We start from the raw sequence: 27144 nt of genomic DNA on the forward strand, positions 1-27144 counted from the left end.
ATTGACTTCTCTAACTTCCATTAATGCCCCTCCTCCCCTTCTTACCCCATTCCTGATGTATTTAGGTTTTTTTTCTCTCTCTCTGCCCATCACTCTGCCTGTTCTCCATCTCCCTCTGGTGCTCCCCTCCCCCTTTCTTTCTCCCTAGGCCTCCCGTCCCATGATCCTTTCCCTTCTCTAGCTCTGTATCCCTTTTGCCAGTCACCTTTCTGGCTCTCAGCTTCACCCCACCCCCTCCAGTCTTCTATAATTGCGCATTTTCCCCTTCCCCTCCTACTTTCAAATCTCTTACTATCTTTCCTTTCAATTAGTCCTGATGAAGGGTCTCGGCCTGAAACGTCGACAGTGCTTCTCCCTATAGATGCTGCTTGGCCTGCTGTGTTCCACCAGCATTTTGTGTGTGTTACATCAGGTTCTTCTCCCTCTCCCCTCTCCACTCCCCCTCTGCCCACTCCCCCCTCTGAATCCCCTCCCTCTCTAAACTTCCCCTTCCCCCTCCCCCTCTTCCTCTGAACCCTCTTCCTCCCTCCCCCCCTCTATGGACATTAACCTAAGGTATCTTCCACACTGCCAGGAATCCTGACATTAGCTTTGTCCAGTGCCTTCAAATTTTATCTTTCAAAGTGTATCACTTCAGGTTTTCCACACTGAGCTCCATCTGCCACTTCTCCGTCCAACTCTGCATCCTGTCTTTATCCCATTGTAATCTATCCACATAGGTTCTACACTATCCACCTCTCCTCTAAATTTTGTGTCATCTGCAAACTTACTAGCCCACCCCTTCATTTTCTCATCCAAGTCACTTATAAAAGTCACAAAAAGCAGGGGATCCCTGAAGAGATAGATCCCTGTGGAACACCACTTATCACGGACCTCAAGACAGAATACACTCCATCTACTACCATCCTCTGAATTCTCTGAACAAGCAAATTCTGATTCCACACAGCCAAGTTTCCATGGATCCAATGCCTCATGAATTTCTAGATGATCCTGCCGTGAGGAAATCTTATAAAACACCCTACTAAAATCCACCTTACCACTTCCACTACTCTGCTTTAAATACTCAATAAGGCTTGTGGGGAACATGTCCCTCAGAAAGCCATGCTAACTATCCCTAAAAAGTAGTTTTCTCCAAACACTTATAAATCCTGTCCCTAAAAATCCTCTCCAGTAATTTGCCCACCACTGGGGTAAGACTAGATGTTGCTGCCTAATAGCATCATAATTAGCTGCCCACCAATGAAATTCTTTCCCGTACCATAAACTCCTGTCCTTGTCCAAGGCTATGCAAGGTTGTGGCCACTATCTCCAAGGTGCTCACTCACTGAGAGTTATGTCATTACCTTGTACTAGATCCAGTATGGCCTGTTCTTTAGTCAGCCTGTCCACATGTTGTGTCAGGAATCCTTCTGGACACACCTAACAAATTCTGCCCCTTCTAAATCTCTTGCACTAAAGAAATGCCAATCAATATTAGAGATGTTGAAGCCATTATGTCTACACCTTTATTCTTGCATGTTTCCAAGATCTGCCTGCTAATCTGCTCCTCAGTGCTATTGGGGTGGGAGACTCTATAAAATACTCCCAATAGAGAGACTTCTACCACACTGACTCAGTAGATGATCACTACACAACTTCCTCTCTTTCTGCAACTGTGATACCAACCCTGATTAGCAATGCCACCCCAACCTCTTTTACCTCCTCACTTTCCTTTTTGACATACCTAAACCCTGAAACATCCAGCGGCCATTTCTTCCCTTGTAACAGCCAAATTCTGTAATGGCCACAATGTCTTAGTTCTATGTACTGATCCATGTTCGATGTTCATCACCCTGATTCCTGATATTCTCACATCAAAATCATTTCAACTCATCCAACTGGTTGCACTTATCCCCTATCCGCTGCCTATCCTTCCTCAACATTGTATCTACCTTTACAGTCACTAAATGCTCCATCATCTGACTTATCATTGTCACTTATCATCTGACTCCATCCTCTGCCAAATTAGTTTAAATCTTCGCCAACAATTCCAGCAACCCTGCCCATAAGAACATTGGTCCCTCTCCAGTTCAGATGTGACCTGTCCCATCGTTATAGGTCTTACCTTCCCAAGAAGAGATCCCAATGATCCACAAATCTGAAACCCTGCCCCCTTCACCAGTTCCTCAACCACACATTCATCTGCCAAATCATCATATTCTTACTCTCACTGGTGTGTGGCACAGAGATTACTACCCTGGAGGTCCTGCTGTTGAGCTTTCAACCTAACTCCCAATGTTTTCTCTTCAGGATCACCTCCCTTTTCCTGCCAGTGTTGTTGGTGCCAATATGTACTATGATTTAAGACTGCTCACTCTCGTCCTTAAGAATGTTGTGGACCTGATCAGAAATGTCCCTGATCCTGGTACCTAGGAGGCAATATACCATACAGATGTCTCTTTCATGTCCACAGTATCTCCTATCTGTTCCCCTAACTTTTGAATCCCCTGTCACTACCACTTCTTCCACTTCCTCTCTGAGCTACAGAGCTAGGGTCAGTACCAGAGACCTGGTCACTGTGGCGTTCCCTTAAAAAATCTTCCTTCCCCAAAGTATCCAATGAGTTATGCCTGTAATCGAGGGGAATGGCCACAGGGTACCCTGTACTATCCGCCTGTTCCCTTTCCTTCACCTGACATTCACCTGCCTCTTGCAACTCAGGCATGGCTGCCTCCCTGTAGCTTCTGTGTATCAACTGTTCAGTCTCCTGAATGAGCAGAACTCCAGCTCCAGCTCCCAAACCCAATCTGGCTGCAGCCAGATGTACTTCTTCCAGGTGCAGACATATGGAATACTGGAGGTCTTCCTGACTTCCTACATCTTGCAAGAGTAGCGCACCACTTCCCTCAGAATCATAATGTTAGGGAGAATGTCCATCAATAATATTTTTATCTCCTGCTCCTGATCCACTTGTGAAGGCTCCTGATCCATTGACATGGCCAGGTCTTGTGTACTTGCTCCTAACTTCCAAAAACATAACTACAAACTTACCTTTTGCAATCTCCCACTGAGAAATCATAGCCTTGATTGAGCAGAAACTGAAAGCTTTAAAACACCAAAATTTTCAAAAACAGTTGCAATCATTGAAAGCACTTAAAGAAATATTAAGTTAAAATATTCTACAGAATAGGCAACAGGATAGACAAAGGAGAATCGGTTGATGTTGGACTTTCAGAAGGCCTTTAACAAGGTGCCACACATGAAACTGCATAACAAGCTGCAAGCCCATAATTTTACAAGAAAGATTCTAGCATGGATAAAGCAATGGCTGAATGGCAGGAGAGAAAGAATGGAAATAAAGGGAACCTTTTCTGGTTGGCTACTGGTGACTAGTGGTGTTCTACAGGGGTCTATGCTGAGACTGCTTTTTTATATTATATGTCAATGACTTTGATGATGGAATTGAAGGCTTTATGGCAAAGTTTGCAGACGATATGAATGTAGGTGAAGGGGCGAGTAGAAAGGCTACTGAAGGACTTAGATTGGGAGAACGGGCAAAGAAATAGCAGATGGAATATAGTGTCGGAAAGTGTATGGTCATGCGCTTTTGTAAAAAAAAAATGAAAAGGTTGACTATTTTCTAAATGGAGAGAAAATACAAAAAAAAACTGAGATGCAAAGGGATTTGGGAGTGCTTGTACAGGATTCCCTGAAGGTTAATTTGCAGGTTAATTCTGTGGTGAGGAAGGCAGATGCAATTTTAATTTTCATTTCAATAGGACTTCTCGTTAGGTCACATCTGGAATTTCCAGTTGGCGGACGATGTCCTTCCATGCCGCTCTGACATATTGGGAAATCATGTACTCGGCAGGTTACAGCAGTGGTTTGCCTTTCCAGTCTGCTGGGTGAGTTTAAAGAGATCACCAGCTCTTGCAGTGGATGACCAGGGAATCTTAAGTGCCTTGTCATGCTCTTAGCACTCCACCAACGCCTACTGGCCTGCCTTCTTGACTGTTGGACCATTAATCGGTCTCCTCTGCTCAATCTGCCAAGGCCAGACTTCACACGCTGGGATAGGCAGATCCCCTACCTCACTAAGGGTCAAAGACCCATCAGTTACCCTCACCTGGTTTGGCCCGTCTGCCGAGACGGTTTACTGGAGTGTGGCCACTGTGCGTGTTACAGCTACTTGGAGCCACAGGTGAGAGCTGAGTGCCAGGTAGGGACCAAAGGTGGACGAGCTGCCCTGATAAAGGGCACTGCAGGCCCCCACCAGAGGTGCTACCCCTCCCTAGACACCCCATACACCCCTCAATAGGACTAGAATATGAAAGCAAGGATAAAATGTTGAAACTTTGTAAAGCACTGGTGAGGCCTCATCTGGGGTATTGTGAGCAGTTTTGGGTCCCTTATCTAAGAAAGGATGTGCTGAAACTGTAGAGTTTCAAAGGAGGTTCACAAAAATGATTCCAGGGTTGTTGGCCTGTCAGATGAAGAGCATTTGATGGCTCTGTGCTTGTATTCACTGGTAACCTCATTGTAACCAATCAAATAGTAAAAGGCCTCAGTAGAGTGGATGTGAAAAGTATGTTTTCTATGGTGGGAGAGTCTAAGACCAGAAGGGACAGCCTCAGAATAGAGGGGTGTCCTTTTAGAACGGAGATGAGGAGGAGTTTCTGTAGCCAGGGAGTGGTTAATCCTGGAATTCTTGGTCTCCACAACTGTCTGTGGCAAAGTCTTTATGTATATTTAGGGCAGATGTTGATAGATTCTTGATTGGTCAGGGTATGAAAGGATACGGGGAGAAGCCAGGAGATTGAGGCTGAGAGGAAAATTGGATCAGCCATGATGAAATGGTGGAGCAGACTAGATGGGCCAAATGGCCTACTTCTGCTCCTATATTATATGGTCTTAATTACTGACCAATTTAAATGCTTTGCATTCTAAAACAGTTTTTAAAAACTCCAAACACTAAAATGTCTTTTAAAATTTGTAAATGAAGAGTCCAATAAAGTTCCTACAATTGAGTAAATTTAATCTGCAGTCCTGCCATCAGCGTCCATTAAAGTAAACACTTACCTGAGGATCTTTCAGCTGATCTCATCTGTTTAACTGAGAGAAAGGGGTGAGTTTTCAATCTGAACAGGCATATTCGATCTCAGTACTAGGTCAATCATGACGACTTACTGCCCTGACTGAACTCCTCAGCTCCAGTGTCGAACCGCGGTCAGCTCACCTACCACCAGAAAGTGACAGCAACTTAAGGACCTGGGTTCCCATCTGATGCCAAATGCCAAAGTTGCTGTTCATTACGTGGGGTGTCCTCTGACAGTTCTGTTGATGATCCCCTGCACATCCGCACCAATGTTTGATATAGACAGCGTAATATTTAAAGGTGAAACGAGGTAACTCTCGGAAATGCTAACCACCCTTTTGTATATTCGCCTTATATGAGAGTGAGCAAATCAACTGTTCTAGCCTCCCAATTAGTGCTTTCCCTAATTTGAGTTGTTTAATTGTTAATGACACCCCAAGGTCTACACACAATTAGATTATTAAGCATAATTTCAGTTACCAGACAATTAAGGAAGCTGGAGCAGGAGATAAAAATATTATTGATGAATATTTTGCCTTACATTAGGGAAATCGCAAACTGAGATTACAGGGGAAAATACATTGTTTGAAAACGCATTTAGGAATAGGACTCCCAGCTGTTCGGTTTTGGACTAGATAGACAGGTTTCTGAATGAGTTGTCAGTATTTTCTAAATATGCCAGCAGGACATAAGAAGATTTGCCTCAGCCATATCTCTCAGGGGCACAGATAGTAGAGTCGCTGCTCACAGCTCCAGTGACACAGGTTCAGTCTTGACATTGCTAATGTCTGTGTGGACTTTGCACATTGCAGCCACAGCTCTAAGTCTAAGTGTCTCCAAGATGGCAGGTTAATTGGCTGCTGTAAATTGCAATGAGTGATAGATTGTGAGGGGGGTTGATGGCAGTGTGGGAGAACAGAATGGGATTAATATAAAGTGGGTGTTGGTTGGTTCGAACTATATGTCTCTTTGACTCCTTGCTTGTTTCCTGATATAGAACTGTTGGTGAAATAAGAATGAAAGTATGTAGCATGGCTTGCTTTATAGCATCCTCTGGTTTGTGTGTGAGTGGGTTATGGGTTCAAGTCTATCTCCAGAGATTTGAGCCTGTATTCTAGCCTGACATTTGGACTCAGACTGGTGGAGGCATTTTTCTTAGATTTCAAGGCAGTTCCCACAGGGACACATCTAAATGTTGAACTAGTGCATTCTTTCCAGTGTTCAGGAAAATGTTTATCCACCAAAACCAGCATAATCTGAGCAGGGATGTGGCTATCTCTTGTTCTTTCAAAAGTAGAACAAAGATGTGCCCACAACACAGAGCTGAAGGATGATGACAAGATGGTTGCTTTGCTTGTATATTTATGCAATATCCAGCCATGAAGTTTCTCTAAAGTGTGGACAGATCTGCCCCTATTGGGCAGTAAGGGATGTACCAGGTCAACAAACTTGACCACAGTACATGCAAAATCATATGCTTTCAGCTTCAATTATCTTAGCCAGAGGAAACACCCGCCCAATTAGAGCCCATAGCAATTTAGTATGTTGCAACAAGATCATTTCTCTTTTAAACTCGAGTGCCAAAAAAATAGAAGTAGCTGTAGGAATCAGAAATCTCGGAAATTGGAAAAATTGGTTTCCTTCATCAGCTGGGCCCAGGCAGCAGCAAATGCAAAAGTGCTGCTTCCAATTTAAAGGTTTCAATGATGCTGAGAGGATGGATGAAGCATTGTCAGCATCTTCTCCCAAGCCAAACATCCCCTGCATCAAATCTTCAATTACACTTGTTCAGCTCTGAAGTACATCCCCATACAAGATCTCTTAAGACATAGCTGAGCTCCACTGTGCCAAGAAATCACTGGTGGGCAGAGGCAACATTTGAGGATGTTAACAACACATTAGAAGACAGCATCTTTGGAGGGAAATGGACAGTCAGTGCCTTGGGCTGAGACCCTTCAACCTGAAACTGCCTGATCTGCAGAGTTCCTCCAACGCCCTGTGTGTTGCATCTGATTGTAGCATCTGCAATTGTGTATATCTGATGTTTCTATTGATGCGTGGGAATCTCTGACCTCTGTGACTATTCTGTACAAAAATGGAACATTCAGGAGAGCCTTGAGTCTGAGGAATACACAAGCCCAGCATAAAACTCACTTCCTCCCAAACTATTCAGTCTCCTGTTAGCACAGTCAGCTGCTCCCATATTGCTGGCATCGTCCACTTGAGAGCCTGTGACACGGGAATGGAAACAAGTCCTCAGTCCTCTATCCTGAAGGATAGTCTGAGGAAAAGATTGCATCATTCATAACTCCAGAAAGGCTAGAGCAATCTTTTGAAATAAGTGTGGGACACTGCATATAATGTGGGACAAACGTGACCAACTTATGCGAGGAAGGTCCTTTTAACATCTACCTGCTGATTTATTCCCCTCCATAGACGCTGCCTGATCTGTTGATTTCCTCCAGCACTTTGTGAATATTGTCAAGATTTTTTGCATCTGCAGAATCTCAAACAACATCACCTGAAAATTTCCCCTTTTTTGCTTTCCCTCGTACCCCATCTTTGCTCCTCCTCCTTCCCTTTCTTCTCCAATCTGAAATCCTATCAGATTTTTTCTTCTTTGGCTCTTCACCTTTTCCACCTATCACCTCCCAGCTTCTTACTTCATTACTCACCCACTTTCCCCCTCTTCTGGTCTTCTTGCCAGCTTGTACTTATTCCCCTCCCCCACCTTTTTATTCTGGCTTCTGCCCCCTTCCTTTCCAGTCCTGATGAAGGGAATTGGCCCAAAACCTTGATTGTTTATTTCCCTGCTGACCTGCTGAGTTCTCCAGCATTTTGTGTGTTGCTCAAGATGTCCAGCTTCTGCAGATTCTCGTGTGTTTATGGCCAACCGGGTTGTGTCAGTGATGTTAGTTAAAGGTTGAATGGGCATGGCAGATTGATACAGTGAAACCTCTTAATTGTGGGGTGATCTGAAGTAGAGAAAAAGGTGAATTCCCCACCCCCACCACCCAAAAAAAGCATCTAGGAAGGGAAAAATACATTTTATGTGTATTGAGATTATGAAGTCCTGAAGCCATGGTACTATAAATTATTCTGGTCATAAAGCCATACAGCACAGGGAACACCATTCAGCTCATTGTATCCATACAAAGGATGTGTGCACACATCACCTGAGATGGCCACTGATATCGGACATGAAATTTATTGTCTTGATTCAGCAGTGCAGACATAAAACTATGATAAATTGCAATATAGATAGTGCAAAAAACAGGATAATGAGATAGTATTTATGGATGCAAAAAGTGGTTCCTGAATCATTGAGTGTGTATTCTTCTTCGGACTTCTTACCTCCTTCCCAAGGGCAGTAACAAAAAGACAGAATGTTACTGATGGTGAGGGTCCTTGATAATGGAAGCTGCCTTTTTGAGGCACTGCATCCTTGATGGTGGGGATGGGGCCTGTACTGGAAATGGCTGAGTCTACAACCCTGTGCAGCTTGTGATTCTGTGCATTGAGCTTCCAACCAGCCAGAATGCATGTCATTAGGAGTCTTGGTGACATACCAGATCTTCTCAAACTCCCTAACACAGTAGAACTGCTGAGATGCCACCTTTGTGATGGGCTCAGGACATCCCAGAAACTTAAAACTGTTCACCCTTTCCACCATTCACCCCACACAAGGACTGCTACATGTCCACCCGACTGCCCTTTCCTGGACTGTAATCAAGACCTGATCTTACTGACATAGAGTGTGAGGGTGGTGTGTCACCATTCAGTCAGCTGATCTATCCACTCCACATTGCCGTCTGAGATTTTATCAACAGCAGTTGTGTCAGCCACGAATTAATGAATGACATGTGTGTTACGCATGCAACCTTAAGGTGTTTTTGTGTTGATTGTCAGCAAGAGAAGATGTTTCTGATCCACACTGTCTGTGGTCTCCCGATAAGCAAGTCAAGGATTCAATTGCAGAGGGAAGTATAGATGCCCAGCTTTAGAAGCTTGTTGATTAATACTGAGTGATGATGGTATTGAACGCCAAGCTGTAATCAATCAACAGCAGCCTGATGTGTGTTTTGCTGTGTTAGTGCAACACTGTTGCAGCTCAGGACATCTTGAGTTCAGAGTTCAGTTCCGGCCCCATCTGTAAGGAGTTTTTATGTTCTTTCTGTGACCGCATGGGAGTCCTCTGGGTGCCACATCTTCCTCCCACAGTCCAAAGAAGTACCAGTTAGTAGGTTGATTGGTCATTGTAAGTTGTCCTGCAATTAGGCTGGGGTTAAGTAGGGGGATTGCTGAGCAACGAGGCTCATTAGACTGGAAGGGCCTGTTCCATGGTGTATCTCTAAATAAAGTGGAGAGCCAGTGAGACTGCATCCTCTATAGATCTATTGTGGGAGTAGGCGAATTGCAGTGGGTCGTGATCCTTACTCAGGCAGGAGTTAACTTGAGCCATGACCAACCTCTCAAAGCATTTTCTCACAGTAGATTATGACTGCTACCGGGAGATAGTCATTGACACAACTCCAGAGCCTGCCTCTGCACACAGGCGCACTAGAAGATCTGACACTAAGGGTGAAGAAAAGTTTAGCAGTTTTTCCCAGTATTTCTGTTTACCACCATCAGAATCACTGGCAAAGTGATAATTCTGCCATTTATTTTTCTGTTGGTTGACTGTAACAATTTGTCTGCTATTCATAAATACACAAGGTCCTTCAACTTGTGGAATGCTCTGACCAGGAAATACTTCTATTGAAACACTTATGTATTTTTTTTAAACTCCAGTTTACTGGGAATGTTCCCTCTAATGTTGTGTTGGGCTCTGCAGTATGAGGCATTTTCGATCTGTTTCAACAGCTACTGTCATATGCATCTTCCAAGCTGATGTGCACCAACAGTTCCTATGCCAGGGAAAGCCCTTCTGTGTTCCTTCAACATGCTTGATATTCTGTTCAATATACAAAATTGTCAAGACCAATCTTTGCTAATTTTTTTGTTCAAAGCTCTGTGCAATGGGTTTGTAGCACTTAGATCCCCAGGTATTCAGATAGCATCCCAAACTTTGACAACATGTTATGTAAATTCGGTTTAAGGTCCCTGTGTCAGAGACAGAAAGGTAAAAGACAAAATGAAAGCTGACTCCCTCCGAGTCTGTGAAGACTTTATGAAGCTTCAGATGAACCTGTGAAATATCTTGGTCTATCAATCACCATTTGTGAGAAACTTTCTGTTAAAAAAAACCCCTGCAGCTTTTCTAAATTGATTGTGATCCCCATTCGGTAGTTTCTGTTGTAAATGTGTAAACAAATCTGACACTTAGTGTTTGTGTGTTTATAGTTTCACACAGAAAAAGGCATATACAAATCTGCTTATTCTGCTTAACACTGGACTGCTGAGATATATCTATATTTAAATATAACAAAGTCACAGTTTCTGTTTTACTCAAAAGATACAGCTGAAACACCCCCAAGCCTTCCCCCTTCGGTGTTCTGGAGACGCAAGAGATCGCTGATGCTGGAATCTAGAGCAAAAGACAAACTGAGGAAATCAGCTGGGGGTAGCACTTATGGAGACAAACAGTTAATTTGACATTTCAGTTCAAGAGGAGTGCTGATGCAGAATCTCGCTCCCAAACACCAACAAGTGTTTTTCCTTTACAGGATTTGCTTGACCTGCAGAGTTCTTCCTGTAGTTAGTTTTTTGCTCCCTTGTTACTCATTCTATTTGAGGCATATTGCCGCTGTTGTTGGTATGCTGATGGACAATGTGGGCCTGCAGTTTTAATTCCTAGGTTAGGGGAGGTTGAGTTAGCATGGTAGTATCTCAAAGTAAGTCAGGGCGTATCACCATTTCCAGATTTTTTCTACTACTTTAAATGTTTTATAATCACAACTTTGATTAAAAACAGACTTTCACTTATGGCATATGTAGAGGTTTTGGAAACAAATCTCCTTAGCTAATCCACATTTGAATGAAACATGCCTTTCCCCTTGAAAGTAACATAGCAACTCTCCCTTATGTTCAACATTAAATACTTTACCCCCCCCCCCCCCATTAATTATATGGGAGTGCTCCATTTTAAGTCAATAGTGCTTTGTGTTTTTTTTTCCTCAAAAACTTTCCGTAAAATGGTCGTGTCGATTAACAAGAGACACAGCTGTAAAGTGGCAGGAGGTTATTCTGGAGAAATCTGTATTGGTGCAGCAACTGTCTTGAGAGTCGTGGTTTTGTGACAGAATCGTGGATCGTGAGCAGGTTTCCCTCACTGCACCTCATTTCCATCTGGGGCATCAATTAACATGTTTGTTGAGGCTAATTGAATGAAACTTAATCATAGTTCTTAATTGCTTGACTATGTGAAAAGAAATCACATTAATGCAGCTAATTAAGTGGATGGCAATAGATGCAACATAATTAGGAGTCAAATGTAAAAACAAGCGACAGTGTAGGAGCAAAGAGGGTGGATTTCTGCACCCGGTTACCTCATTTATTGATGCTCTCCAAGCAGAACAATGGCCCAGAGGCTCTCACAGTTATGTTTTTAGGTATGATGAACACCAATAAATGCAAATAAGTTTGCAATTACTATTTTCAAGCTGTTAAGGGGCAGAGGTTTGCAAGGACCACACTTGTGGAGACTTACATCGAGTAGTCTCCAGTGACTTGTTAAGAGTTGTTTGAGTACTTTGGTTTGAATTGCCCTTGTGTCCTGTTAAGATCTTTCTGTTCTGATCAGTATTGAAACACAAATGACACAACTGATTGCAGAGACAGCATTTGCACATGAAAACCAGGGGAGAAGGTGTCAGTTTGGGATACTGCCTTGTTTATAATAATTGGAGCTTGATGTTGATAAATAACGCTGCCAGTATCTAGGCAGCTTGAGTAGGATAAGATTTTTGCAGTGAACAAAAATAAATGCTTTATTTTAAGCTATAGGTATCTGTATGAAGATAATCTAGATTAATACAATATTTTAGAAAACTCGGCTTGTTTCGGACAAAAGATGTGGACTTTAAGATTTTGTTACTGTGGTGTTTGCATTTGTTGTATTTGGTTGCCTCTCATTAAAAAGCTTAATTGTTTATTGCACTTTAACTTTACCTTAATCCATTCTGTTTCTTCTGATTTGGAAAGGCAATTCTAGAGCATTTGAATACTAACACTTTTACTTTAACTTTTCTCATCTCAAGGATTACATGCAAAACGTCCATGGAAAGGAAATTGATCTCCTTCGGACTACCGTCAAAGTCCCAGGGAAGCGACCACCTCGTGCCACCTCAGCCTGTGCCCCCATTTCCAGTCCAAAAGCAAATGGTTTGCCCAAAGACCTGAGCAGTTTGCATATTTCACAGAATGCAGGTAAGCAACAAAATGCACTGTTGGACATTATGTTCTCTGCATTATTTATTTAGTTGGGGTGGTGGTGGTGGTTGCACTTTGGTTGCCTGTCAGTCTTTGTTTCTGAACAGTCTTCTATAAACTCTATTGTGTTTCTTCTTCTATAAATGGCTGCAAGAAAATTAAACTCAAGGTAATGTAAACACAAGAGATTCTGCAGATGCTGCAAATGCAGAGTGGCATACATTTTGTGTGTGTTACTCAATACTGTATATGGTGACATTTATGTACTTTGATAATAAATTTACTTTGACTTTGAATATTACTTCCAGGACTGGGAGCAGAATTTTGCTTACCAGCTTCTCTGGAATGATCCTGGATTGTAGTAGAACAGGGACTATGTTCAGTTCGTACTGATGGAACTAGTTCCTCAATTTGAGCAACTTTGCCATGCATTAATTAACATACAGTACCCAGAAGAAATTCAGTCTCCCAGAGTACGTTACAGAGAAGCTGATATGATCCACTCCCCTTTTCATTTGAAGTACCTCTTAATCCATGCAAAATAATCTTCATTGTTAACCATTGGAGGATCCAGACATTTCTCAGACAAAAAAGAAGTAAGAAAAAATATGCTTTACTAAACAAATGTTCTGAAATCTACCCGAGTAACAAGCTCAACCAAAATAGGACTCTCTTTTGGACAGCAGTCGTATGATATAGCTATTAACTGGAACCTACCACTTAAAAGCTTATAAGGATCTGAATTCTCGCAAAGAGATACAAACTACTCCAGAAATTTGGCACCCTTGAAATGTTGGTAGTCCCGGACAGGCAGATTTTCCGGACTGTTGAATGATACTCTCAGTACCCAAATATGCATTTATTTTTCATTTTACCTATTATGCAGCAGTATAATAATTTCTTCAATAAACCCAGTGAGTTTAAATGGAGGAGGAAATATTCAAGCACTCTGGGCCCTTACTCTGGCAGGAAAACCTTCTCCACATTCCTGAATCCTAGTATTCCCGACTCTGACCTCAGCTGCATTCTGGATCCCTGGCTCTGATCACACACCCCACTTGTGTTCTGGACCCCGGTTTGTATCCTGAACCAGATGCTCAACCATCAGAATTACTGAACAACCGGATGCTGGTTTATTGGAGTTAGTATCAGACTATGGTCATAATTGGAAAGGTTGGCATGTAATGCTAATCCCAAGTTATTCTGCAGGAGGTGGAGGTGAGACACCATGAAATCTCACATTATTTGTGCAAAAGGTATTTTAGAAATGGTTCTTTGGGAGTTTATCCAAACAAGCTCAGAATGATGTGTAACTTTGATGTGATGAGATTCCCAGGCACCTTCTATACTTATCCAAGATAGTCAGAATTGCAGGTTGGAGAGGTGTTGCTGAAGCAGAACAGGTGAATTTATGGGGATAATTTAGAAAAATAAATTTGTAGAATTTGACTATAGCAGCACCATGTTGCTAGGATTGAATTGGAGTAGAGGTGTGCCAGAAAAGCCAGATGAGATAAAAATAACAAGACAGTTCTAGGCAGTTTCTAGAGTGGGTTACATGGTCAGCATATTGCGGGCCGAAGGGCCTGTTATGTGCCGTAGATTTCTTATGTTTTATGCTTGAATCTAAGAGAGGAGAGTCAGCATTCCTCTTAGAAGAAATGAAGTGCTTCAAACATCGGACGTCAGATATTTTCAATAAAGATAGAAAATGCTGGAAATAGCAAGGCCGAGCTACACCTGTGAAAAGAGAAATGGTGAGATCACAAAAACCTGAATACTCTAATAAAAACTGTTTTTAAAAAAAAAACTGCTACCCAAATACTTGGAAATCTCGATGACGCAGCATCTGGCTCACTAAGTAATGTTTACCGTGCTCCCTTTCAAACTAATGGGGCCCCGGTTCCCGTACTCCTTTTCACCTCACTTGGTTCACTGGAAAACAGACAAACCAACCCAGTTGGAGGCAAGTGAGTTACTGACAACCTTCTGGCTCACACATTAAGGATTGTCACTCAGGGCTAGGCAGTGGCTGGGAGCCAGTGCCTTGTGGAAATGGATACATCACTCAGAGTGAGTGAGCACCTTCAGAGGAGGAAAGGTGGGGGGGGTGAACTGGGATTGATATATCATAAAGTAGCACTCCATAATAGATAATACACAATCTTGTCATCTGTAGTTATCTGGCATATTGGAAAAGTAACATACACTCTGTAGATTTGAAGCCTACTCTTCTAATCTTTTAACTTCACGTTTGTAATTTTTTGCTTTCCAATGTCTAAATTCTGATGCTCAAACAATTTACAAATGATGGGTTTGATCTTAACTCAAATCTAAGCACGGAAAGCCATTAGCTGACGTGTTTTGACTATTAAACACCTTTCTTATGTTAATTCTTAACCCCTTATAAATTTCTGTCAGAACCCTCCAGGACATCATTAACTTATTTATATGTATTTACACCAGCTGGTAAACATTTAGATCTCCATAGCAGTCCTGCAAATGAAAATGTGTAAAACACAGACTTCAGTTCAGTGCGGATTAACTAGAGTTGTAATTTTCTTGTTAATTTTTTATTTAATTAGATAAAATCCATTTATAGCAGGTGTGAACTTCAAACACATAAACTTTCAGCCAGTTACCAGGTAACATGCTGCAAAAGTCCTGCTCAGCAAGGATTGCACACTTCTTGCCATAGAATATTGATCTATAAAGGCTAGAAAATACAAGCCCCCTTTACTCTGACTATAAGAACTTCGTCCAAACCATAAAACCAAAATAATAGCATGAATATTCAGTGACCTAGAATACTAATTATTGTCATGAATATTAATGCAATCAGACTTTCTTTCCAGTCAGACGTCTCTGAAGATGGGACTGTAATGAGAGCAGTTAGGAGTGAATGCTGTTCACATGACAGTGAGTCGGGTAATAAGGATAGCTTGATTAGCACTGTTTTCAGAGATGAAAGAACTCACGTGGGGTGTGGGGGAGGCGCTCGTTGCCTTGTTGAGCACTGCTGGCTGTGTGCCGCTGACTCAGATTAATGAGGCCTAAGAGGTGCATTATGAGCAGTGGCAAAGGTTTGATCTAATGGATTCAGTCATTTTTCCTTTGACTGACAGACTTGGAGAAGTAATTGCCTGTATAGGAGAGCAGTTCATTGGCAGTCAATAAAGAGATCCTATCGCTTTATTGTTGTATTATTTCGGCTGTGGTTCGTGGTGTCAAAGCTGTACTGTTTAGAGGCAGAAGAAAACATTAAGATGTATTTTCATAAATTCATCTCTCATATTTTTTCAATAATGCTGTCTAGTCTTCATGCTTGGATGGAATGACAAAAAAATTCTTTTATTCCATTAACATGGTTCACAACCTCTTCTGTGTAGAAGTAGAGTTAAAAACACACCTCAGCTTCAGTCAGCCCTTTCGGATATTGCTGTACCCCAGCGCACTGTGAAAATTCTCATTCCTCACCTTGTGCTTGTCTGCCCTGACAAGGGCCTTGTGAAGTTTAACCCTGTTTGACCAGGGTGACACAGCTCAGTGGCTGTCTCTGAATTCTGCTGTGACGTACCAGTTTGCAGTCAAGGGTCGTGTAATGGGAGCAGGCCATTTGACCCACCCCATCAGAGGACACCAGAATTGAGACTTTCCAGCCCGCTCAAGTTCAAGTTCAGTTTGCGTTCAACCGTACACATGAATGCAGCCAGGAGAAGCAGTGTTCCTGTGGGGCCAAGGTGCAAAATGCAGTACCTACAGTCACACACAGCACAAGGCACATATACCACATACAAGACATCAGTAAAATGCAGTCACACAAAACAAAATAGTCCAACACCCTGAGCCCATAAGTTTTGCAGAGATCTGCAGTTGGCAGCTTGTCTTCTGTCGAGCGAGCACGGGGGGGGGCAGCACCGACTCCAGGTTGAATGCCACGCCACACTGCCTCCAGTGGAACCCAACAACTCTGACACCTCTCTCCTGGGCAGCTGTAAACATGAGACACCGTAGCTTGAGGCCTTGTCCACGCTACAACTGAGGCCACCCAGCTCCCCTGCTGTCCACCAATAATCAGTGAATCAGACTTGCAGCATTCCACATTAACGGTCCAATGGGGTCTTGCGATCAGAAGGAAAGCAGCTGGGAAGATCACTACTGTTAGACTGCACACCGACTCCTCCAACGCCTCTCTGACGCAGACAGCAGCACAGTCTGCACCAAGTCCAGCTCCTTCAGCTTTTGTGCCACAAGCAACTCACTGAAGGGTAGGCCTAGATAGATAGATACTTTATTCATCCCCAAGGGGAAATTCAACATTTTTCCAGTGTCCCATACACTTATTGTAGCAAAACTAATTACATACAGTATTTAACTCAGTATAAATATGATATGCATCTAAAATCACCCTCCCAAAAAGCATTAATAAATAGCTTTTAAAAAGTTCTTAAATAGTTTACTGAAGTGCATTGAGTGGTAACTTAAGCTCAGTCCTAACCCCAACACTTTAACATGTCTTGCCCCTGGTGGTTGAATTGTAGAGCCGAATGGCGTTGGGGAGTAATGATCTCTTCATCCTATCTGAGGAGCATTGCATTGACAGCAACCTGCCGAGGATGTTCAGGGTTTTCCATGATTGACCGTAGCCTACTCAGCGCCCTCCGCTCTGCCACCGATGTCATACTCTCCAGTTCTGTGCCCACGACAGAGCCCGCCTTCCATACCAGCTTATTAAGACGTGAGGCGTCCCTCTTCTTAATGCTGCCTCCCCAGCACGCCACCACAAAGAAGAGGGCGCTCTCCACAACTGACCAATAGAACATCTTCAGCATCTCACTACAAACATTGAATGACGCCAGCCTTCTGCAGTACTTCCATTTTTTAATGTCCAGCAGGGTCTTGCGATCTTAAAAGATCTGTTTAAAAAAGAAATGGCACCTTTGGTTGACCCTATAGAAGCTGCTGCAATCAATTGCGCCGCCATCTTACTGCCATCACTGTGTTCCAACTCTTTAGATAAAGCAATCCACAGTTAGAGTGTATTCTTAGTTCTTATTGGCCTATACATTTTCAGAGGCATAAATATTAAGATAATTGAGAATACTATCTCAAGGCACAATGGAGAGAGTTAATGCATAAAAAGTTTGTTTCAGTGTACAATTTTGTCTATGTCTATGGAATACTTTACCCCAGTACTGTATAGATAGTAGTTTATTGATACCAAAGGAAATTACAATGACACAATAGCATTACAAGTGCACAGATATACAAATACTAGAAAGAATACAAAATAAGTTATCTCAGACAGTCTGACAGGAGGAGTCGTCAATTCCCTGGCTATAGGTTGACTCATTGAGCTTAATGGCCGAGGGTAAGAATGACTTCAAATAAGCGCTCTTTGGCGCAGTGCAGTTGTCTTGGTCTATTACTAAAAATGCTCCGCTCTTCAGCCAAGGTGGCATGCAGAGGTTAAGAAACGTGGTAGCTTTCCAGATCAGAAGTGGCATATATGCAATGCATTGTTCAAGGCTGCAAATACTGCAGGTGTCCTGGGCAGTGCTGATCCTACATGAAAACACTGTCCTGATGAAGAGTCTCGGCCCGAAACGTCGACTACTTATTCCTTTCCATAGGTGCTGTCAGACCTGCTGAGTTCTTCCAGTATTTTATGTGTGTGTTACACTTAATAAAATTGATCTCTCACTAAGTTCGTTTACCGCTTGTGGGACCTGACTGTGTAAAGGTTAACCTTTCTATTCACCCTTATATCACCACACTCTCATATCCAGAACCCCAGACTTTTCCAAAGCATTTTAAAGCCAATATAGAACATAGAACATTACAGCATTGTACAGGCCCTTCAGCCCATGACATTGTGCTGACCCTTTAACCTACCCCATGTTCAGTCTAACCCTTTTCTTCTACTTAGCCTTCCATTTTTCTTTCATCCATGTGCCTGAGAGTCTTGTAAATATTTCTAATGTATCTGCATGTATCCCTGGCACCGCACTCCAAGCACCTATCCCTGCCCTGCCTCTGACATCCTTCCCCCCATATTTTCCTCCAGTGTTACAATAACACGTACAGTCACAAAATAATAATAGCTCAAGGCACTGAGTGGCATGGCCTGAAGATTGATGATGTTGTCCTGGAGCTACGTTTCTGCAAGAACAAGCACGCAGCAGTTCATCATCTCGCGCTGGGTCAGCCACAGATGAAGGCAGTCCAGCTTGTCTTCCAGAGAGCGAACACTGAAGAGCAGGACTGATGGGAGAACAGGCCTGTAGGGACTATCTTCCAACCCAGCACAGATTCCAGCATGCCCACTGTGTCTCTGTTAACTGTTATGCCACCTCTGGTGTCTCCTTCCCTGTGCAGCATCAGGGCCTGGTCCGTGCAACAACCACCATGCAGCTCCTCTGCCACTGGTCTTGCCAATGAACCACACCCACAGTATTTTGTAGTACCAAAGCCCAACAGGGTTTTGCAATCACGAGAAAAATGTTTAAGACAAACATTGTTTGTTGGACATGGAGAGGCTGCTGCGACTAAGCGCGCGTGCCACCATCTTACTGGAAAACCACTCAATCTATGTCTCTTATCATCTTGTACAATTCTGTCAAGTCTCCTGTCACACTCCTTTGCTCCAAAGAGAAAAGACCAAAGATCAGGCTCATTCAACCTGTCCTCATGAGACATGCTCTCTAATCCAGGCAGCATCCTGGTGAATCTCCTCTGCACCCTCTCTAAAGCTTCCACATCCTTCTTACAATCAGTGACCAGAGCTGAGCACAATACTCCAAGTGTGGTCTAACCCAGGTTTTATAGAGCTGCAATGTAACAATGAGCTATTGTTGTTACCAAGGAGACGAGGCAGTCAAATTAAACAAGCATGATCTATGACATAATGAATCAGTTAACTGCTTTTCATTGTTTTGGTTGAGAGTCACCTTGTTGTGAGCACCCTTGCTGTTCAATGCAGTCAGGCCCTTGTGTCCCTTTATTCAGCTTAACTTCTCCTGCCAGGGTCATTCATGATCCTGTTTCTCAGACATTTTCCTCTTTGTGTTGTTTATTCCTACAATACAATGCACAGATCCACTTCCACAGAAGTCAAGACTGACATTGCAAGTGCATTTCTGAAGTAGTACTGCACCTGCTAAGGTTTGATCTTTCATATGCTGTAGGTCAATAAAGTGAGGCCCCAAATTGCATTTTCAAGGAGATCTGTGGCGCCACTTTAAAGAAGAGCAGAGAAGTTATTGGAAAAGAAGTATCATAGGTTCCACAAGAGTAAGGCTTTAATCATATATCACCAATTATAATGATCCAATTATGCCCTCTTGCATTCAGCCTTCAGTTAATACCTCCTAAAAACTGACATTGTCAGATTGTTTGTGATGCCCGCAATGCTTCTTGCAAAACAGTAAAGTGAAGAATCTTGTGGTTGTGAATAACTGTAGATCTGCTATCTTGTATTTCTTTGTAACACAAGAAAATAGGAACAGGAGGAGGCTATCAGACATCCCAAACCTTCCTTATTATTCAATGTGATCTGAGCTGATGGGGCCCAAGGCCTCGACTTCTTCTCTGTGTCAGATCCCTAAATGCCTTGATCTTTTTATCTGCCTCCACTTTAATTACTTCTTTTGATCCAGCCCTGGCAACTCTCTAGGATAGAGCATTCCAGAGATTCAGTACTCTGAGGAAAGATACTTCTGTGGATCTCTGTTTTAAATTACCTTTTACCTTCAAAATATGTCTCATTATTCAAGATTCTCCCACTGGTGAAAACATCTCAACATCTACCCTGTCAAGCCACCTTGGGATTCAAAATGTTTCAAAAAGAACATAGAACATTTCAACACAGTACAGGCTCTTTGACCCATGATGTGCCAACATTTTAACCCACTGTAAGATCAGTCTAACCCTTCCCTCCTAAATAGCCCGGTATTTTTCTATCATCCATGTGCCTGTCTAAGAGGTTCGTAAATGTGCCTAATGGATCTACCTCCACCACTAATCCTGACAGAGCATTCCATTTAGGCCATTCTGTGTGTAAAAAGAAAAAAAACCTCCCTCTGACATCTCCCCCCCCCCCCCCAATAATTTCCTCCATTCACCTTAAAATTATACCCCCTTGTATGAGTCATTTCTGCCCTGGGTAAAAGTCTCTGGTTATCCACTCATCCTCTGCTATTTATTACCTTGTACACTGCTATCAAGTCTCCTCTCATCCTCTGGTCTAACAAGAGTTTTACTGAGCTGCAACATTACCTTGTGGCTCCTAAATTCATTCCTCCAACTAATGAAGGCCAACACACCACAAACCTTCTTAACTACCCTATCAACTAAAACCTGCTCATGAAGAGTGTTGTCACACTCTTAATGTACTGGTCCTAACATGCTGCAGAACGATTCATTCAAGTTTTGCAGAACTATTTAGGACACTAACTCGTTTATATTCCTTCTCTGCTGCTACCTTATTTCTTTCCCAATTCCAACATGACTTCGGTTAAGGAAATAGATTTTTGGTCTTGTTCTTCAAGGGAAGCTTGAGGGCAGTCTGCCATAGCAGATATACACAAATCTGATAAAGTGTGAATACTTGAAGTCATCTCCCATTGCAGTGGATTGTCAAGTTACTTTCATGCTAATTGTGTGTGCTAACCCGGTCATTATTACCCCAGCAAAGTCTGGGCCAGTGGTTTCAGAATGTTTGCACATTGTCACCAAACTAAATCGTTGTTCATTCATCCCTCAGCTGTGAATATAAATATTGCACCAGGAATAAAAAGTTAGCTGGAGGTGTGTTAGCACTGGTGATGCAAGCTGGTTAAATGTATATATAAACTGTATCAGACTTCTGTTTGATTCAGTTCTCTTTGGTGTTATGTGTCCCATTCCTTAATTGTTAATCATGTAGACTTGCAGTATGTGTTAAGCTGTTTAAATTTCATTATTTGCTTTCAAACTGCTTGACCAGCAAAGAAGGGTTTTACAAGAAATAAAATAACTAAATCAATACTGTACCTGGAACAGGCAAAAATGAGTATTTTTTTTATTATAGGCCAGTCACTGATCGGGGGTGTTATAGGCACAGGAGATACAGTGGAGACATCACTACCCAAAATTAATTTTATTTAATGCAAATCAGGTTTATATCCAGTACTTGTGAAAAAGGGTATGTTCCACCTCAAGATAATTTACTGCAGAAATTGGCTTGCAAGTATTTTGGCATTCTTTGATCAGGAGGTCAGAACAGCTTTTCATTATAGTGAATAAAGCAGGCACAAGTGTCATAATAAATGGTCTCAAGGGAGGAAAGGGTCCTGTGTTGCTTAGTGGTGTTTGAGTGCCATGTCAGTCATGTACGCAGTGCTCTCTGACCTTCAGAGTGAGTTAATGGCCATTTCATTAAAACGGGCAGATCGGCACTGTAAACAGCTGCTGGCAGGTGAAGCCTGTTTCCAACATCTGACTGAGCTGCTGGGCTAGAAAGGGAATGGATGCCAAGAGTTTGAGGTTTGGCCCTCAACAAGATAGATATGATTTGATTCACAGGCTGTCTCTTTCTTGGTTATCACTCAGGACAATTTTACAAAAATACTAGCTGACATCTGAAAGCATTATTTTTTAAAAATTGTCACTTTTATTTAAGTAGCTGTAGAGGTGGTGCTGAGTGAATAACTGGCCTTTTCATCCTGACAGTGTCTTCATAACATGACCAGACATTTCCTCCTGTTACAGTGGTTTTCCCACTTCTCCTGTGGAGTTTAGTACTGTTTTAAGCACAGAAATAGGAACAGATAGAGAGAGCATGGAGACAGTGGTTGTTTTCACTTCTAGTTGCTGAACACAGGAAAAATAGTGATCTAAATCAATTATTCACCACTCCTCTCCTATCCACACAGCTTCCCCCTCACCTGGTCTCGCCAATCACCTGCCAGCTTGTACTCTTTCCCCTTCCTCTTCTAATTCTGGCTTCTGTCCTCTTCATTTCCAGTCCTGATGAAGGGTCTCATCCCAAAATATCAACCGCTAATTTCCCTCCTTTGATGCCATCTGGCATGCTGAGTTCCTCCAGCATTTATGTATGTTGGTTTATACCATTTATTTCTTCTCATTCCTCTTTCTTATTACATCAATGTTTTGATCCTTTTCTCTGTATTAATGGATTTATGTGCTTCCATTGCTGGAGGAGAGATACATTGTTTATTCTGAACTCCCCTTTAACCCCCAGCAAATGGAGGCATAATTTTCTTTAGAAAATGTCTGCATTTGACACAAATGTTATCTAGACAAATTGCAAGTGGCAAGTAGTTGCAGTAATTGCGTGTGTTTCAGAGTATGCTTAGCTTGTTAAAAAAATCCAACAATTTATTAATGTTGAAATAAGTAAACTTGCTAGGAATACTCATCAGGTTGGGCAGCACCCGTGGAAAGGTTTGAACTGGGAAAGTGAGAAAGCAAGTTAGTTCTTTCAGACAGTGTGGAAAGGGAAGTATTACTCTGAGGCCTGGTAGCTGACCAGGTGACTCTGCTGCTTCTCGACCTGTCTGGTTGATTGATTAATAGAGAATAGTGTGTGGTGGAGGAGGAGGAGAGAGAGAGAGAAAACAGTGGATGATTAAAACTGAAATGCAGGTAAGAGGTTTGTTGAAACCTGAAGCCAAGGAGAGAATGCTGAAAATACCCATCAGATCAGGCAATGGGTATGGAGACAGATTGTACATCAGGATGCTCTTCATTGACGTTCAGCTAGCATTCAATACTATCACCCCTTTGAAGCTCATCAGTAGGGTCCAGTACCTGGGCCTCGATACCTCCCTGTAAACTGGATCTTTGCTTTTCTAACTGGCTACCCCAGTTCATATGGATTGGTAGCAATATCTCCTCCACACTCACCATCAGCACCACAAGGCTGTGTGCTAATGTCTCTGATTCATTCACCTTATACCTGTGACTGTGGCTAAATACAGCTTCAGTGCCATATTTCAGTCTGCTAACAACACCATTGTTGTTGGCTGAACCTAAGGTGGGGATAAATCGGCAAATAGGAGGAAAATTGAAAATGTGGTTAAGTAGTGCCAGAAAACCTTGCACTCAACATAATCAAAACCAAAGAGCTGATTATTGAACACAGGAGGAAGAAGGATCAGAGATGGGGGGGGTCAATAGCTTAAAATTCCTTGGCATTAACATTTCAGGGGACATGTTATCTCCTATCGCAAAGAAGACACAAACAGTGCTTCTGCCTGGAGCAGGGGTTCCCAACCTGTTTTATGCCATGGACCAATACCAGTAAGCAAGGGGTCCGTGGACCTCAAGTTGGGGTTGCGTACATTTGGATGTCACTAAAAGCTTTGACGTAATTCTGGATGCATGGTGGAAAGTATACTGTCTGGTTGCATCACGGACTGGGATGCGCAGGAACGGAAGGGACTATAAAAAGTGATGGAAATAGTGCAGTGCATCACATGCAAAGCCCTTCCCACCACTGAGCATGGAGCACTGCCACAAGAAAACAGTTTCCATCATCAAGAACCCCCACCATCCAGGCCATGACTTCTTCCCTCTACTATCATCTGGCTGGAGGGACAGGGCTCTTAGGTTCCACCCCAACAGGTTCAGGAACAATGATTACCTATAACCTTCAGGCAACTGAACCAGCACGACAAACTTCACTTACCTCAACTCTGAACTGAATCTACATCCGACAGACTTCAAGTTCGCTTCAAATCAAGCAGCATCTGTGGGGTGAGAAATATAAGAAAGGTTAATGACCTCTCATTGGAACTGGGAGAACTTAGAAGTGAAATGAATTGTATATAAACCTATAAAACTCATGTTCTCAGTATTTTTTTTGCACATAGGTTGTTTGTCAGTCTTTGTTTATATATGGTTTTCTGTAAGCTCTATTGTATTTCTTTTATCTGTAAATGCTTGTAAGAAAATGAACCTCAAAGTAGATTATATAGTACTATGCACTTTGATAATAAACTTACTTTCAACTTTGAACTCTGAACTACATTGGAAGAAGTGCAAGTGAATAGCTGCTTGGGTCCTTGGGCGATGGGTATAGAAATGGTAAAAGAGGTCACAAAGGAAAGTGTCATAAGAAGATAAGTGGTTGGTGGAATTTCAAGCCTGTGCATATCTCCAAGTAGCCTCTGAATACTAGATAGCAATTTACAGTGTGTAATATAGCATTTGAAAGTACATATGGCACTAAAATACAAATGCTGGAAATGTACAGCAGATAAGCATCATCTGTGGGGTAAAAAATATCTCAGATCATTGATCTCTCATTGGAACTGGGAAAACTTAGAAGTGAAACAAATAGGTTAAAGAGAAAAACAGAAGGAATGGAAAGTGTCAAGATGGAGACTCAGGGAGATTAAATGGCATAAGTGGTGGATGAGGCTGACGTTGCTTTAGTGCTGCATTTTAGGATTGGAATTACAACATTGTAACTTTACCTTTAGAATGTATGGCCCTTCATTCTCTGGAACTGGCGAGAGAGAGAGACTGACATGGTGTCACAGAATGGTATTATTTCACTTTATATGAAAAGGTGCAAGTGTCTTGCACCTTAGGCTCGTAGTTTTGCTCAAGGTTGTTGGATCTGATCCCAATGAGCAATTGTCTCTTTTTTATTGGGCAGAACCTGAAGCCAGCAAGTTGCTTGCTTTTACAGCTGACTGCAAGATAAATACGTTTCCTTTTCAGGATTGGCAACATATCAACATGCTGCCCAGAGCCATCCAATACAAAATAACAACAATGCAGTGCAGTTATAGGATATTGTGAGCTAAAACAATGCTCACCTTACAAAACAATGAAGAACTCTGGCAGCCACTTAAGTCATGCTGGCTGTCAAACTTAACAAGAATATTTAATATTGGTTGGGTTGAGTTATTCTCCGATCATGGCAATTTACTTGGAAACATTTCGTCACCGTATCAGGAGACATCATCAGTGCACTGTTGTTTGTGCTGAGTCCTCTGAATGCTTGGCCTTTATATACTTCAGCTGATTGGTCCTCATTTTGGAAACTCTATTGTGATGTGGGGACAGTATCTTGTCACTGATAGTTGCGCGGTGAACGTCGTGCATTGTGGTTTGGAATTTTGCCTGCATTGGCTCATAAATACGATCGAGGTCTACATGTTTGTTTACAGAATTGTTCACAGAAAGCCATTCTTTGAGGAATTCTCTTGTATTCCGCATGTTTGCTTGTGTCACGACTTTCACTGATGCCCAATCAACTTTGTGCCCTTCTTGATCTTCATGGATAGAGTCTCAGGAAAGTTGGTCATGCCACTTTACAGCCAGCTGATGTTCATGGGTCCTTGTGGATAGTCTTTTCCCAGTTAGGTCAACGTAATATTTGCTGATGATGTCTCCTCATATGGTAACAAAATGTTTACAAATAGATTGCCAAGATCGAAGAGCAATCCAACCACCTGAGCTACACATTTTCTGAATCATTTCCATATTTAATATTCCTGACATTTAGAAACATACAATAAATGTTAAGAATGAAACATTTTTATAAATTACTTTTGTTTAAATTAAAACAGTTAAAAATATTTGATTCACTTGCAGGTTCATGCAATGTATATTAACTACTTTTTAGAGACACAGGAGACTGGAAATGCTGACTTCTTGAGCAACAAGCAAAAAGCTGGATGAGCTCAGTGGATCAGGTAACTTCTGTAGAGAGATGTGGACCCGCTATCTCGACCTGAAAGGTCACTTGTCCATTTCCCTCCAAAATGCTGCTTGACCCACTGAGTTCCTCCAACTTATTGCTTGTTAACTAATATTCCAGCTTTCTTCCTGTCCCCATCCATTGAACTGAATGGATTTCCTGAGGCTGTAGCAGGTTTAATACATAAGTGTGCCAGGGAAATGTACTCTCATTGCACTCTGCAAAGCACCAGCAAAGAGCAACTAGGCTGGGCTGGAATCCTCCAAACCACATAGCTGGTGTGTTTGCGCTAGGAAATGAGAAAAAAATACCAGCCCAGCAAGTAACACACACAAAATGCTGGTGGAACGCAGCAGCCCAGGCAGCATCTATAGTAAGAAGTATAGTTGACGTTTCGGGCCGAGACCCTTCATCAGGACTAACTGAAAGAAAAGATAGTAAGAGATTTGAGAGGGGGAGAGGAAAATCCAAAATGATAGGCAAAGACAGGAGGGGATGGGGTGAAGCTAAGATCTGGAAAGGTGATTGGCAAAAGGGATACAGAGCTGGAGAAGGGAAAGGATCATGGGACGGGGAGGTGTAGGGAGAAAGAAAGGGGGAGGGGAGCACCAGAGGGAGATGGAGACAAGCAAAGTGATGGGCAGAGAGAGGAAAAAAAGGAGAGGAAAAAAGGGGGGAATAATAAATAAATAAGGGATGGGGTAAGAAGGGGAGGAGGGGCATTAACGGAAGTTAGAGAAATCAATGTTCATGCCATCAGGTTGGAGGTTACCCAGACAGAATATAAAGTGTTGATCCTCCAACCTGAGTGTAGCTTCATCTTGACAGTAGGGGAGGCCATGGATAGACATCAGAATGGGAATGGGACATGGAATTAAAATGTGTGGCCACTGAAAGATCCTGCTTTCTCTGGCAGACTGAGCATAGGTGTTCAGCGAAACAGTCTCCCAGTCTGCGTCGGGTCTCACCAATATATAGAAGG

General features: G+C 42.4%; 1 protein-coding gene across 5 annotated transcripts in view; it reads left to right on the forward strand.

The window, feature by feature from the left end:
• The window catches only part of agap1 (ArfGAP with GTPase domain, ankyrin repeat and PH domain 1), a 649558-nt gene that overhangs the window by 420271 nt on the left and 202143 nt on the right, over positions 1–27144 (forward strand). For all 5 annotated transcript variants that reach the window (XR_009511654.1, XR_009511655.1, XM_059967178.1 and 2 more), the window contains exon 11: positions 12274–12442. Coding sequence is in view for 3 of the 5 variants with exons in the window: in XM_059967178.1 (XP_059823161.1) it covers positions 12274–12442 (169 nt within the window). In the remaining 2 variants the exon portion in view is untranslated. The remainder of the gene's footprint in view (positions 1–12273; positions 12443–27144) is intronic.

Source organism: Hypanus sabinus, chromosome 4, assembly GCF_030144855.1.
Source record: "Hypanus sabinus isolate sHypSab1 chromosome 4, sHypSab1.hap1, whole genome shotgun sequence".
NCBI lineage: Eukaryota > Metazoa > Chordata > Chondrichthyes > Myliobatiformes > Dasyatidae > Hypanus > Hypanus sabinus.